The sequence below is a fragment of the Rattus norvegicus genome, chromosome 1, assembly GCF_036323735.1.
Source record: "Rattus norvegicus strain BN/NHsdMcwi chromosome 1, GRCr8, whole genome shotgun sequence".
In the NCBI taxonomy this organism is placed as follows: Eukaryota; Metazoa; Chordata; class Mammalia; order Rodentia; family Muridae; genus Rattus; species Rattus norvegicus.
The window spans coordinates 9,163,040-9,178,588 of NC_086019.1; the positions used below are offsets into that span (position 1 = coordinate 9,163,040).

Consider the following 15,549-nt stretch of genomic DNA (forward strand, 5'->3'; position numbering starts at 1 on the left):
CGTAAAATTAAAAATAATGTTAAAAGAGAAATTATAGGCCTTGTAAAGACACCTCCTCTTGAGAAATAGGGCTTCTTGTCAACCCCCTTATAAAAACATATGCCTTAGATGGTCCTTCTAGCACGTCCCCTCTGACTTCACCACCCACAGTCCTTCTCAGCCGATCGTACAATAATCTTCTCCACTTGGTGTTTGTGTGATAGGAATTGGAACACTGACCTGAGCTCAGGAGCCCATCGCTCCAGCTGAATCTTAAACTAGAAAAGGGGGTTGTGGGGTTGGGGATTTAGCTCAGTGGTAGAGCACTTGCCTAGCAAGCGCAAGGCCCTGGGTTCGGTCCCCAGCTCCGGAAAAAAAGAAAGAAAAAAGAAAGAAAGAAAGAAAAGGGGGTTGTGAGCCAGGTGTGGTGAGGTGCAGCAGCTACTTAGATGCCCGCACCAGGAAGAGAATGAGCTGGAGGTTGTCGTGGGAACCTTGGTGAAGCTATATCCAAAGAGGAGGGGGAGGAGGAAGGGGAGGAGGAGGAGGAGGAGGAGCAGCAGCAGCAGCAGCAGCAGCAGCAGCAGCAGCAGCAGCAGCAGCAACAACAACAACAACATCTGAGTCAAAAGACGCGAATAAAAATGCCTTCCTGCTAAGTGTGATGACCCAAGTTCAAATCACCAGAACCCGTATAAAAGATGTGATAGTGTCTTCCAGGGTCTACGGGGAGGTGGGAGGCAGAGATGGTTGAATCCCTGAATGCTTGTGAGCCAGCAGGTCTGCTATACACAGCCGAAAGACAGCCAAGACACCCTGCCTCAAACAAAGTACAAGTTGAGGACCAACCTCAGAGGCTGTCATCTCACCTTCGAATGGGCCCTGTGGCACACCCTCCTGTCTTTGCCCACGTACTCTCGAGTGCACACTGTTGACACACATAAAGCTACACATGCACATGCAATTCGAAAAGCCAGGAGAAGTAGTTTGGTGCAAGGTATCATCCGATATGAGGAAGGAACTGAAACTAGCCAGAACAGGTAATACATTCTTTAGGCCGGGCCTGGTGTTGTACCTCTCACAGGAAGTGAGACCTGAACTTTTGACAGCTCTACTCTCCTGGTCTGATCACTTCCCTGAGATTCCCCTCTGAGGAGGACCACTTTGGGGATCAGCATCTGGCAGGGGTGCACATCCATACCATAATAAGCGCTGTGCTATCTGCACAGATAACTTGTACACGTGAGTGACCAAGTCAAAAAGGAGATCTCGATGATCAAAACTTATTTCCCAGAAGCTCCAGGACCTCTCACCAGACTTCGGACAGCTCCATTGCTCCACCCTCCCCCTCCCTCCCCGCACTCCCTGGGATATGTGGATTCATTCACATTTGAGCTGTCAGTCACCCAGCTTCACTTGCCTTGCAAATGACTCTGTAAATTAGGCATTGCTATTAGCCCTGCTTCTCAGGATGGCTCCCTCTCACTTCTCAGCCCAGTGTCTCACTACCCTCATATCGTGTTTTAAATATTCTGGCTGCAAATCAACCAATCTTTGCTCTTTAGTCCAGAGATGGCCCCAACTGAAGAGGTGTGGCTTTGCCCCAAATTCACATCCCACCGGAGTCACAGGTGGTGACTAAGTGCTAGGACTTCACTCCCACAAGCTAAAACTAATCTCCTGCTAAGCCCACTTTCTTACTAAGTTCGCCTAAGCCAAAGGTTCGCAGCCTGTGGGTCGAGACCCCTTTCCAAACTCTATCCTCTCAAAAAAATATTTATATTATGATTTTTTTTTTGGTTCTTTTTTTTCGGAGCTGGGAACCGAACCCAGGGCCTTGCGCTTCCTAGGCAAGCGCTCTACCACTGAGCTAAATCCACAACCCCTTATATTATGATTTTTAATGGTAGAAAAATTGCAATTATGAAGTAGCAACAAAGATAATTATGACTGGGGTCGCCCAGAACATAAGGAACTATATAAAGTGGTTGCAGCATTAGGAAAGTTGAGAGCCACCAGCCCAAGCCTTTGCTTCCCTCTGCTCTAAGCTTTCCACAAGCTTTTTGTTCTGAAAGCTCGAGTCTCTATATTCATGGTCAGTCCTTGTCTCAAACTTTACTGCTGGAAGGCTCGACCTAAGATAAGACAATAGGGCCACGAAGCAGTTCTAAACAAATGCCTCCGGAATGGGGGAGGAGGGTCTTGAAGTCTCCTTACTCACAGGTCAGACTTCAGTGGGTACCTCATCCCTGGTGGTAAGGGCAGTGCTGGTGGGGGTTGTAGGGATGGGGGCTGCTGATGTCTGTGGTAAATTTGTTAGCAGAAGGACAGAGGTACGCAAGTCAGTGCGTAGCCTCACAGTTTAAGAATTATGGGGGAGACAGCAACCATGGACTGCAGATTGGGAGGCTACATCTTAAGGCCACCGATGCACCGGGGAGAGAAAAATTTGAGATTCTAATCTGCAAATTAAAGCCAGGAGTGAGAGTTAAAGGACCTCCAGAAGCTCTAGAAAGATTTGAGAGAGAGAGAGAGAGAGAGAGAGAGAGAGAGAGAGAGAGAGGAAGAAGAAGGAGGAGGAGGAGAGGAGGAGGAGGAGGAGAAGAAGAAGAAGAAGAAGAGGAGGAGGAGGAGGAGGAGGAGGAGAAGAAGAAGAAGAAGAAGAGGAGGAGGAGGAGGAGGAGGAGGAAGAGGAGGAGGAGGAGGAAGAGGAGGAGGAGGAAGAGGAAAAGGAGGAGGAGGAAGAAGGAAGAAAAGAAAGAAGAAATGAAAGGTTCTCGATATCACAGCTACTATAGAACAATGCTAATGAGAGCTGGTGATCAGAGTCTGAGTATGAAACACCTCGCAGAGAAACATATTGAACGATTAGCCCCACCTGCTATTGCTATTCTTGGGAGGTAGCGCTTGGCTGGAGGGAGGTCACTATATGTTGGGGTGGGTTCCTCAGGTTATCCTCTCCCTCTCTGATTCCTTTTGCTGTTTGTTTTTTCAGTTATACATTGAAAGTGCCACTTGCATGTGTGTCTGCACACCGTGTGTGCACAGGGCCTGTAGAGGCCAGAAGAGGTGTCTGATCCTCTGAAGCGAGAGTTACAGATGGTTGAGGGCCGATGAGCAGTTTCAGAGAATAAAATCTCAAACGTTCAGAAGAGCAGCCAGTGTCCTTAACTGCCGAGCCATCCCTCCAGCAACTCCTGTTTGCTTTCTATTGACCATAATGGGAGTCGCTTTGACCCCTCCCCATCACTAAGATCGATGTGCGTGAAACCAAGCTACACCATGGACAGTAACCTCATATAAAAGTGTCTTTTAATCTCCTGTAGGTGATTGTCGTCTCTGAGGCTTACTGTCCCCCTGCAATCTAATCTAGGCCTGGAATGGTTTCAGCCTCTGAGACTTACTGCTGACTAAACTCACCCTTTCTAGTTCTTTCTGAGCTCTGGGTCACTGTTTCAGCTCAGTTCTTCTGACTCAAACTCCTCTCCAAGCTGACTGACTCAGTCTGGCTTCTCTCTCTGGGCTTCTCCTGAATTGCTCTGCTTGGCCTCGTACTAACTTTGGTGCTATGTCCTAATCTCCTGTCCTCTCATTCTCTCGCTTGTCCCGTCTTCAACTGTGTCTAGCTTATTCAACTCTCTGCAAATGGACTCTGCAACCATCCGGGGGGAAATTGCCTCCTCTTCTTTCTTTCTCTTCCTTTGAACTACTACCTTAAGGAGCTTCCCTTTCCTGTCTTCACAAGAGAGAGAGTTGGGCGTATCCTCTTTTGTCACGACTTCCTCTGACTAGTGGCTTTCTCTGCCACTCAGTCAGACATTGCTTTCAAACATCCTTTCTACAAACCAACTTCACCTTCACTGTTTGGGATTAAAGGTGTGTGCTAAGAGCTGAGCTACACCGCAACAAGAAAAAGGTTTTATTTCTGGTTTTGTTTTTCAGTTAATGACATGCTCTCGGAGTTCACAGTGTGATCGAATATCCCGCAGCAAAACTGTGAGTAAAAGAAAGGAAACCCCTCTTAAATTGTTTCTATTACACAGGGAGACAATAATGAAAATGATTGCCCAATGTGGTGGTACACGCCTTTAATCCTAGTACTCTGGAGGAGGAGGCAGATCTCTATGAGCTCGGGGGCAGCCTGGTCTACATAGTGAATTACAGGATAGCCTGGGCTACATAGAGAGATTATCTCAAAAAGAAATAATTCCCCCAGGGAATGGGCAAAGAGACACCTCTTTGGCGATGTCGTTCTTCTATCAGTCAGGGGCGGAGCAGATGGAAGTCCTTCGTTTATCCTAGCTTGATGCCTGGTCTGGTGGCCGGAAACATTTTATGGCGAGGACTCACAGAAACCCAATCAAATCCAGGCAGCGCAGTGCAAGAAGAGGGCGACAGACAAGCCCCGACGTGTTGCACAGTGCCACACAGTGCAGGCAGGGAAAGACACCCGCAGACCTACCCTCTGCCCCATGTCACAGGCACGCAGAGCCCTGCCTGCCACCACACAGTGGTGGGAGGAGGACTGCAGACCTGTTGACCCCGATGCCAGCCACAGACCTGCCCTCCAGTGCGCAGCATAGGCCGGCCATAGACATCCTCTTGCCGGAGGGTGCCAGCCAGGATCCCAACAGCTGCGCACGTGGCCGGCCAGCCTGCATGCAGCGGGAACTGCCACAGCACGTGAGTGCGTGGTGGACAAACGGGAGAGGAAGGGAAGGAACAGCTTGAGCATTGTGAAGAGAGATGGAACTGGAGACTCGTGAGTAGAGAGGAGTAGTCTGTTGTGATTGGCCAGCTCTACCAACTGGGGCCATAGTGAGGTCCCAGCCTGAGCTGCCCCGGAGGGTCACGAATTGGTTCTTAGCTATGCAATAGTAGGAGTCAGTGTTGATGTCCATGGCTCATGTCTGTTATGACCCATATTCTTGCTGTCCATCCAGTTTAAACGTATCCCCATCTATCTTACAGACGAATGAGACTCAGACTGCTTATTTTATTTGGTTTTGACAATTACCGGGGAGGGGGCACCCTCTAATCTACTTTCCTGACTGCTAGAGTGTCTACTTCTCCAGCGCGGTACCCCAGAGACTTGCTATTTCTCCTGGCCGTGTGATCACGGTCCATCTCTCACGGTGGCCTCCTCTCTCCTCTCCACCTATGATCCCCCAATCTGGTAACTGAAAACCTGCCTACTTCTAGTCCCTCCAGGAATTGGCTGTAGTCATTTTTATTCAAAACAATAGTTTTAAGTCATGGAGCAAAGTTTACAACTCTATCTTGCAACTGGGACACAGAACAGCAATACAATACACAGCAACGGACCAAACCTCAACATATTACGGTCGGGGTAGCTGTTGGGGCTCCCATAGATGTCCAGAGGCTGTGCAGAGTCTCTGCCCCTCACTGAACCACAGCACTCAGGAGAATGGGTCTTGAACCTTGCCTGGGCAACATAGTGGCACTAGTCCTGATGGTGAAGATACCAGTGAGCTAGCCCCTCACAGACTGCAGCACTTGGGAGAGTGAGCCCTGTGCTGACTGGGCTGTACACAATGGAGCTGGCTCTGGAAGCATGAGTGGTTGAGCTGCCCTGAGGGCATGAGATCGAGGGTGGGGGTGGGAGTGGGGAGGAGGGGGGTGGGGTGAGGGAGCTGACCCTGCCTCCTGCTGTTTGGTGATGGCCACACTGGGTGGCCTAGTCACAGAAGTGCTGGAGAGCTCATCCCAGTGATGTGCAGGCCGACCAGCCCAGCTACCACCCAGGCCCAGATCCAGGGCTCTGAGTTGGCCCATCCCAAAAATATATATCCTCTGCAAATGGTTGAGATGCATGAGCAGCAGTTCCTGCTGATCTAAAGCAGCAGGATCACAATGACAAGGCGGCAACAGGATAACCGGGAGCTCCGATGAGGATCCAGTATTGAGGGTGCTGTTGAAGGCAGAGACCTCGAACTAGACTAATGACTCATTGCAACGAATGTTTGCAAGTGAAGACGTGTGGACAGAGGGGGTGCACTGTGGGACACACTGTTCTTCGATGAGTTTTTTTTAACGTTTTGTTTGTTTTAGGGGTGAAGCAGCAAGGGCAAAGGGTGGATATGAGAAGATTTGGGGAGATGAGCAGAACTGGGGTGCATGATGCGAAACTCACAATCAATAAAAAGTTAAAACGAGGGACTAAACCACCAACCAGTGAGTACACACGAAGGGACCCATGACTCGAGCCACATATGTAGCAGAAGATAGCATTGTCCAGCATCAATAGGAGGAAAAGCCCTGGGTCCTGTGAGGACTCGTTTCCCCAAATGCAGGGAATGTCAGGATGTTGAGGTAGGAGCGGGTGGGTGAGAGTAGAAGCATCCTCATAGAAACAGGGGCACGGGGGAGTTGGGAGAAAGGAGAAAGGGAATAGCATTTGAAATGTAATTACATACAATATCCAAGAAGAAGTAAATTAAAAAAAAAACAAAACTTGGTAACTTTGGAAAAGCAGCCAGTGCTCTTTAAAGAAAAAAAAAGTTAAGAAAGGAGGAAACAATTAACACAGGCAAGACAGAGTATTCCTGGAAGTAAATCCAGAGAATTCTAAACCGTGGTGCTAGGACAGGGCATACCAACCATGCCTGCAAATTCACTCACTCACTCTTGTGGGTTCTCGTGAGCGGCAACTCGAAGACAATCTGCCTTTACGCCAGATTTAATTGCCTCATACAATTCCCAGGGGAGGGTTCGAATGCACAGTGGCTAATCAGGGACACACACACACACACACACACACACACACACCCCTGGGAAACTTAGCTAACTATGATGTTTGAACAATATAAAGGATTCCATGTGTCGAGACAGTAAAGGGCTTGCTGGTTGGGGCATCAGTGCCACTGGTGTTGAAGGTGTCTTTCCTCCCTAGGTCATGGGTGGTGATAAAGATGTTATTGCAGGACTAGGGTCCACACAAAGACATGTGCTGCATGGCATGTCCCTCCAAATTGAAACATTTCTCCAGGAGGAAAGAAGAGACTCTTGCCTGGGAGAACAACAACAACAACAACAACAACAACAACAAAAAAAAAAAAAGGGAAGGTTCTTGAAGACCCCTACCTAACAGGATAAAAACAACCCTAAGCAGAAAGAGAGATGCTCTAAAACTATATTACAGAGCTATGGTAACAAGAACAGCATGGCTCCGGCACAAAAACAGACATACAGAGCATCAGAATAGAAAGAAGGACCCAGAAATGAATGTACACGGCTGCAACCACCTAATTTTTTGACAATATATATATATATATGTATATATATATATATCCCACGCCACAAATACACACAAGATAAATACATCTTAATATATTTACATACAAACGCATATACATAGGACAAGGACATCCTGCTGAACAGCGATGCAAAAACTAGATAGCACGTGTGAAAGAATAAAACTCGATCCACACATGTGAGGCTGCACAAAAGTTAGTCAAATAGGAAGACCAGGAAAAGTGCTTCGAAAGGATTAGGTAAGGATTTTCTACAAAGGATTTCAATAAGAGGGAAAATCATCCCAAGAACTGACAAACGGTGTTACATGATGTTAAAAGTGTATGCGTGGCAAAGGAAAAGCTTACCAGGGTGAAACTTGGAAGTAGGATAGAGAAAAATCTGATGAAGGATTACCATCTAAATATAAAAGGAACTGCAATAAATTAAACACCAAAACAAAAATAGTTTTGAGAGGGTAGTAGAGACAGAGGCAGAGAGAAAGAGAGGAGAGAGAGAGAGAGAGTAGTAAAGGAGTAGAGGCTAGCCATGAGCACGTGGAAAAAGAGGGGAAGGGGAAGGGGAGTAGGGAAGGAGAGGGAGCAGGATCAAGAGGACAGAGCAAGTGCAAGAAAGCAAGAGAGTGAGGAGAGGGGTCAAACAGCCCCTTTTATAGAGAGCCAGGCACACCTGACTGTTGCCAGGCAACTGTGGGGCGGAGCTTAGACAGAATGCTAACACAGTCAAAATGCTTATCCAGAAAACAAGCAACAGCAAATGCTGGTGAGGGTGTGGAAATGGAAACCGAAACTATAGCATTTACAGAAAAGAGGCTGGAACAGGAGATCGCTACGGTGAATGCGGTGAGTGAAACTGACAAATGCAACATGTTGGTGAAGAGTGTGTGTGTGTGTGTGTGTGTGTGTGTGTGTGTGTGTGTGTGTGTGTGTGTGTGTAGCCAGTAATTCTAGAAAGGGCCCACAGAGAAACGAAAAGGAAGAGATCTTATGGAAGGCCAGTGGGGGAATAGGGCAGGTAATGAAACCCATGAGATATGAAAGCACAATGAGGACTCATAGAGGAGGAAGGGGAACAGCAGGATTGGTGCGGCCAGATGAGAGAAGGCAGAAAGGGAGGGGCTGAGTAAGGATAAAGGGCAACATACGAAAATGCCACACCAAAACCCACCCCCTGGTGATATAAAAATTCATACAATGTGTTAAGTAAGAGGCATTTGTTGATAAACAACTGGCTTGGCTTCTGCTTACACAAAATTAAATTTTACAATTAAAGTTACTGTGGTGCTTTGAATATGCTTGGCCCCGGGAGTGGCACTTTAGGAGGTGTGGCCTTGTTGGTGGAAGTGCGTCACTGTCGGGGTGGGCTTTGAGGCCCTCCTCCTCACCGCCTGAAAGTCAGTCTTCCGGAACCCTTCGGAATAAGATGTAAGACTCTCAACTCCTTCTCCTGCTGCGGTGCTCCTGCCGTGACGATACAGGACTGAACCTCCGAACCTGTAAGCCAGTCCCAGTAAAATGCTGTCCTTTTCAAGAGTTGCCATGGTTATGGTGTCTCTTCACCGCAAGTCACCCTCCTCCTTTTGCAGTTAGATCTTAAAGAAATCCTTCAGACCAGGCTCACAGGGAAATATTCTCCTGAATGAACGATCACAACGTGTAGCTTTGTGATATGCAGTGTGGTCAATCTGGACTTGACTTTTGAGTGTAGACTGAATTACAAGTCAAATCCCATCTTTTCTATTTATGTGTTTATTTATATATTTATGCATTGATTTATTTTGTGGTACACAATTGTTCTTTCAACGCCTATAAAAATTGCTTTTCTGTCTCTCAGTGAGCCTTTCTCACAAATTAGGTATGCGTTTTTGTGAGGCCCGTTTCATATTCTCAACCCTGAAATATAGAAACGCTATTACTTTCTTGTATCGATTTTTTTTTCTTTCTTTTTTTTTTTTCGGAGCTGGGGACCGAACCCAGAGCCTTGCGCTCGCTAGGCAAGCGCTCTACCGCTGAGCTAAATCCCCAACCCTCTTGCATCGATTTTTATCTTCAGCAACCACCCTTAAATATTTAAAGCTGCATTAATGGGTTTAATATATTTAATTTATTTTTAGCGTTTTAAATGGTTGACCAAGCAAGCACAGAATCCTAATAAGAAAAGCCTTCCAGAACATCTCATCAAAGGCTCTTACAAGTCCAACTATAACTTAGGAAGTTATTGAGTTCATTTCTCTTAAATATTAGAATGTCACACACATCCTTGTTCACACCACTGTGTGAAATTATAAGTCAATTAGTGTTTCGGTATATTTAATAAAAGGTTTCTCTTATCCCACACTAGTGCCAGTACGGTAGGGTCACATGGCGTGTGTGGGATATTTTCATCTCAGTCAACAAAGCATCTGACCGGCTGAGCTCCATCTCATCTCACACTGCCAATGGCTACTCTCTGAGCCCAGCAACAATCTCTCTACTCCTCTAGTCCCCAAGGCAGGTTGCCACCATGCCAGACACACACATCCCAATTCTGTGGCGGCCCAGTGTGTCCAGCCACCACACACTCTCTTGAACTCAATTAGGTCACCACACGAAAGAACACACAACACAATGACCTCTGATCCAATTGATAAGATATAATTGCCCACCTAGATAAGATATAGTTTGCTCATCTAGACATACAAAACCCTGTACACATCCATCCCTTAAGAATAGTCATAACAACCTGTAGATGTGCAGAGAGGAATCTTAACATCCGCTGCCATGTTCTCTCTTGGCTGCCTCTCTCTCCTCCAGTCTCCTCCTCCTCTAAAACTTTTCTCCCGCCCATCCTTCCTTCTCGTCCAATGACAGGCCTTGTTCTATCCTGTACCCGCCTTCACCTCCATAATGACGTCATCCTACAAATAGCGTCTTCTAAGGAGTTGAATCCCAAGACATTTGTTAGAGTATGCTGTTCATTTAACCATTTCAAACATTTTCAGCAACAACATGAATGGATTGTTCCCAAGCCTGAGGTGAGAGTGTGGAGCTGGCAGTGTGATTTCATCCACCGTCTTTATCTCTACTCATGAATCTTCCCTTTTATGTGGAACATTCAGCTGGTGCACCAACCCCGCATGGACTCACAGGTCCCATTTTAGGACAGAGATGATACCCTGGAGAAGGTCCTGGTTACCTTGAGTACACAATTTCTGATCATGAGACTCTGTGCCACTAAGAAAGGGTGTCATTTCTCTGCCTGTCTTTCTGGGCTCACAAGAACAACGTCCTATCTCACTGAAGTTCCTAGGGTACAGTGATGTTCAACGATGCCCATCAGCAGAGCATCCTTCCGAGAGAGGATCCACGCTTGTAAAAGGGCTTGGGACTTGTGTTTCAAAACGGGCTGCATACGTCTGAAGCAACAAGAGAGCAGGGTGTGGCAGTTTTTTTTTTTTTAGAAAGGTGCAGCTGGTCAGGATCCAGTACTGCGAAGGTGGGTGAGACACCCGGAACACCGCCATTGCGCACCTCGTTCTCAGGGCAGAGAGGGTGGAAGGCAAAACCGCAGACCCCCGCCCTTCTGAACACCGTGAGTAAAAAGATCAGACCAAATGCAAGGATCACCCTGGCGAATGAAGGCACACAAAAGCAAAGAAAGGACGTGATAGAGTCGAGGATATAGCCCAATCTGTAGAGTGCTTGCCCAGTATTGTACAAAGCCCTGTGTTTGATGCTTGGCACATCTTAAACAGCCCATTTTGGTACACCTCCCACCTAAGTACTTGCAACGATGGGAAGTTCATAATTACCCTTATTTACATAGCCTGGGCTACATGAGACCTTGTCTCAAAACATTATTTAAAACACACACACACACACACACACACACACAAACAACAACAACAACAAAAAGGGAATTATAGTGCTTGAAGACCCCAAAGACAGGGCTCTGCCTGAAATATTTTTATCTACCTAATAATGAATCACTTTTTCAACTTATTAAGTAGTGAACTTGCGACTCTTAGTTGAGGCTGTCTACCCCACCCCTTCCCACCAGAATTTCTTTGTAAGTCACTCTTGAAGCAGACATCAATTCAGAACTGAGAGTCTTGTAATTGCTTTGCCTAGAGACTTATGTAGGCTGAAGAAAAATGAAAAGTCCAGAGAATGGGCAGGGAAGGGCACCAGTGTGGTAGATCCGTGGCCGCATATGCCAGTCCATTCCTCCTCCAAATTCCTTTTTGACCTAAAGTTCCAATAAACAAATTAAAAACATTTAGTGCTTAGAAAAATTGAAAGCATATCTTAGTCAGGCTTTGGATTCCTGCACAAAACATCACGAACAAGAAGCAAGTTGGGGAGGAAAGGGTTTATTCAGCTCACACTTCCACATGGCTGTAAATCATCAAGGGAAGTTAGGACTGGAACTCACACAGGGCGGGAACCTGGGGGTAAGAGCTGATGCAGAGGCCATGGAGGGTGCTGCTTACTGGATTGCTTCCCTTGGCTTGCTCAGCTGGCTTTCTTATACAACTCAGGACCACCAGCCCAGGGATGGCACCACCCACCATGGCCTGGGCTCTCCCCCTTGATCACTAGTTGAGAAAATACCTTATAGCTGGGTGTCATGGAGGCATTTCCTCAAGGAAAGCTCCTTTCTCCGTGATAAGTCTAGCTTGTTTTCACCTTGTATCAACTTGTATCAAGTTGACACGCAAAACCAGCCAGTACAAAGGGCTAGGGCACCAAGTTCTGAAGCAAACACAAAACTCCCTGTCCTCCTGGACCATGTGTTCTAGTCAGGGAGACAAACGGTGAGCTACCGTTAAGCCACATTTAGGAGAAAGGGGGACTGATGGCAGCTTTCTATCCTTTAGCCTGAAATGGCCTCGCTTGCCATCTCCCACCTCTTCTAGGGGCAGGCTGTCACCATGCTCCCGCTATTTCAGAGCTTCGGAGGAGGACACTTAGAGAGTCCTTTGACTCCAGAGCTTTTGATCTATGCCTGGAACGCTGTTCCAGAATTCCTGTCATTGTTGGCCTGTTTTTACCTGTTAAGACATGTTAAGTGGCACCTCCCAGAATGTTCCTCCTAATCCCCTCCCCTCGATGCTTCTCACCCCTGCCCCTCGTTCCTATGGCTCCTGTTTATCCCTTTGCTTAAAGTACAAGTGGTCAAATCCCACTCTACCTCCAAGCCCTGCAGACAGACAGACAGACAGACAGACAGACACACACACACACACACACACACACACACACACACACACACACACACATCCGGAAACCAAAACTCATGAAGAAAGAGATTTGTATTTCATAATCCCACTGCCACTGAAATCCCATACTACTGTGTTGTCTAACAAAATATAAAACTCTGTGTAGTACGGCTGATGGTGAATCCACGGGTATTGCCGTGTACATCTACATTTTAGGAATAAGATGTGTATTGTGGGGGTTGGGGATTTAGCTCAGTGGTAGAGCGCTTGCCTAGCAACCTCAAGGCCCTGGGTTCGGTCCCCAGCTCCGAAAAAAAGAAAAAGAAAAAAAAAAGATGTGTATTGTGTCATTTAAGTGTTGGGTGCTGCTTGTTTGGTTGGTTGGTTTTATTTTTCGGGACAGAGTTTCTCCCTGTAGGCCTGGCTCTCCTGGAACTCAGAGAGCCACCTGCCTCTGCCTCTAAAATGCTGGGATTAAAGATGTGTGCTGCCGGGGTTGGGGGATATAGCTCAGTGGGAGAGCGGCAAGGCCCTGGGTTCGGTCCCCAGCTCCGAAAAAAAGAAAAAAAAAAAAAAGATGTGTGCTGCCACCACCTGGCAAGATGCTTTATGACAAAGTTTAGACAGAAGAATAAATATTAGATGGAGTTGCACAAGTCTCTAGTCTCAGGAGTCAGGAGGATTGCTGTGAGCTCAGGGACAAAACTTCGCCTCCCCCCTCTTACATCAAATAAACAAAAGTACCCCCAAACTCCTGTATTTTCAATTTGTCTGTCATCATCCATCCTCTCTGGCTATGATTGCTCTTACCCCATTCTTAAGATTTTTTTTTTTTTTTGAGAATACAATCTTCATCACGCTATTCGCATATCCTCAGGGAGTACCATGAAAGAAGTACAATTATCTTTTTCTGAGTAGTTTGTACCATGCGAGAAAGTGCACAACCCCCAACATAAGGCAGAAATCAGCAGAAAAACACAAGATGAAGAGAAAGAGGTTTCTTGTCTCGAGCCATATCCGACTTCAAGGAATAGCCTATGAATGACCTTAAAGAGGGGTTGTTTGCCCAAGGCCACAGAGCCTAGGTGGGTTGAGAAACTGGCGCCTGGAACTCCTTAGGGAAGCCATTAATGAGACTACCAGTGCTGACACTGATCAACAAGCAGCTAGCGAGAGTCAAAAAACAAAACAAAACAAAACAAAAAAAAAAAAAAAAACAACAAAAAAAAACTTTTCCCGGTACCCAAATCCTAAGAGACAAAACTTGGGCCAAGGCGGAACCATGCCACCATGTTAACTTCTAGGTACAAGAGTTAGTTTTCCTCGTTGCTCATACTGTTGTGTTGCGGCAGTATGAGATTTCAATGACAGTGGGATTATGAAACCCACGTAGGTTTCTCCTTCTTTGTAGCCCGGAGCCGTGGGATGAAGCTTCGAGGTTTTTGGACATTGTCCTATATAAGCCAGGCAAAACCCCTCAAAAACAATCTAAGACAAACTCTTTGGACTACATGTCCCAGAATGCAACGCGAGGGTTAGAACGTGATCACCCAAGAGCCACTAAGAGGACCATCATGCAACGCTCTTCGAAGTAGGCGGGCTCCGTGAGGAGACGGCCCACTGTTTCCTAGGCAACCCCAATCCCGCAACAGACTTTATTTCCCCTTCCGCCTAGGAAAAGAAAGTACTCCTGCGACTGCGTGTCGTCTTTCTCCTGCGCCAGCACGAATAGAGCTTTTGTGCGGCGGCAGCGGCGGCGGCGTCTCTCTGATTTGAACGCCGAACAGCGGTAGCTTCTCATCTGTGGCCTGACCTCGAAGCCTAAGAACAGAGCGGCGAGATGACGGACCGGTACACCATCCACAGCCAGCTCGAGCATCTGCAGTCCAAGTACATCGGCACGGGCCACGCCGACACCACCAAGTGGGAATGGCTTGTGAACCAGCATCGGGATTCCTACTGCTCCTACATGGGTCACTTCGACCTCCTCAACTACTTCGCCATTGCTGAGAATGAGAGCAAAGCGCGCGTGCGTTTCAACCTGATGGAGAAAATGCTGCAGCCCAGCGGGCCGCCGGCGGACAAGCCGGAGGAGAACTGAGGCGAGCGCTTCCCAGCCTTCCCCATCTGCCATCTGTGGACCGATCCTCCTGACTCCTGCTTCTCGACCATTCTCCGTTGGGTGTATCGCCTGACCTGCTTACCTGTGGACGGTTCCGAACAAGTCATCGAGAGACTGTCGGGTCTCCTGGGAGCTGTGCGGAAGGAGTGATCCCAGAATCGGCAAGCGAGGGAGAAGACTGCCTGGGAGTGATGACGCATTCCGAGTCAGCTTTTCGATAGTTGATGTCGTTCTCGCCTTTTTTTTTTTTAAATATATATCATACATAAAGTTAGGATTTGTTATATCTTTTGGTTTGAATTGCTGTGTTCTTTGGGAGGTATTTGGAGAGAGTTCTGTGGATCAAGATTTCGTGAGAATATGACTAGAAAACGGGGGCGGAAGCACAGGGCAAGCGTTTATTGACAAGTACTTTAGTTGTCACACACACTTTTATGATCTTCCCTCACCTCGATTTTCTTCATGCCTACAGTGTGTCTGGTACCAAGGAAACCTTCAAGCATGGAGTTTTTCCACATTCCTTCCCACCCATTTCTAGTCTTTGCTGTCATTAACCTCACTTCCCTTTATGCTGCAGCCCCCTCCCCCCTTTCTTGGTAATTAGTTTGTGTGTCTTCAGAAATGACAAACTGGCAAACAATGGTGTCCTGTCCCGACCCTGCTCCACCTCTCCCCATTCAGTTTTCACCAGAGCATTTTCCAAAGGTTTGAGGACATACATTATGCCGGCCAGTTTGGAAGCAGATATGCTAAACTAGTCAAGAGTTAGAAGATGGAGGGGGATGGGGCAGCTTGAGGAGTTTACAATTTCAAATCCCACGCTTATGCTACATGACCGAGATGGTGACATTTGAGGACAGATTTCAAGGAATCAAGAGAAATAGCCACGCAGAGCATGGGAAGGTGTTTTCCATCTAACAAGGCCTGCCCTGCAGTGGGCCCAAGAGCAGCAGTGTGTTTGACTTACTGAAGG

The 15,549-nt window shown here is 47.1% G+C and overlaps 1 protein-coding gene, 2 long non-coding RNA genes and 1 other non-coding gene across 5 annotated transcripts; 3 read left to right on the forward strand and 1 right to left on the reverse strand.

The window, feature by feature from the left end:
* Positions 1-3,851: 3,851 nt before the first annotated feature.
* Positions 3,852-10,825, forward strand: LOC120098781 (uncharacterized). 2 transcript variants are annotated; one of them, XR_005497195.2, is made up of 3 exons: positions 3,852-3,975; positions 6,052-6,174; positions 6,893-8,524. It is a non-coding gene; the product is annotated as an uncharacterized LOC120098781 (long non-coding RNA). The 2 variants fall into 2 exon arrangements; XR_005497194.2 differs by lacking the exon at positions 3,852-3,975 and adding an exon at positions 10,694-10,825 and having other exon boundaries at positions 5,614-6,174; positions 6,893-8,096.
* Positions 3,890-5,577, reverse strand: LOC134484945 (uncharacterized). The gene is made up of 2 exons (XR_010062754.1): positions 4,215-5,577; positions 3,890-3,973 (listed from the first exon to the last, which is right to left on the reverse strand). It is a non-coding gene; the product is annotated as an uncharacterized LOC134484945 (long non-coding RNA).
* LOC120100405 (small nucleolar RNA SNORA48) lies at positions 4,188-4,331 on the forward strand. Its single transcript, XR_005500165.1, has one exon. It is a non-coding gene; the product is annotated as a small nucleolar RNA SNORA48 (small nucleolar RNA).
* Positions 10,826-14,149: 3,324 nt separating the features above from the next.
* Sf3b5 (splicing factor 3b, subunit 5) lies at positions 14,150-14,862 on the forward strand. Its single transcript, NM_001126092.3, has one exon. It carries the CDS (start codon positions 14,295-14,297, stop codon positions 14,553-14,555), a length of 261 nt encoding a protein of 86 aa, NP_001119564.1. The 5' UTR covers positions 14,150-14,294; the 3' UTR covers positions 14,556-14,862.
* Positions 14,863-15,549: the final 687 nt, after the last annotated feature.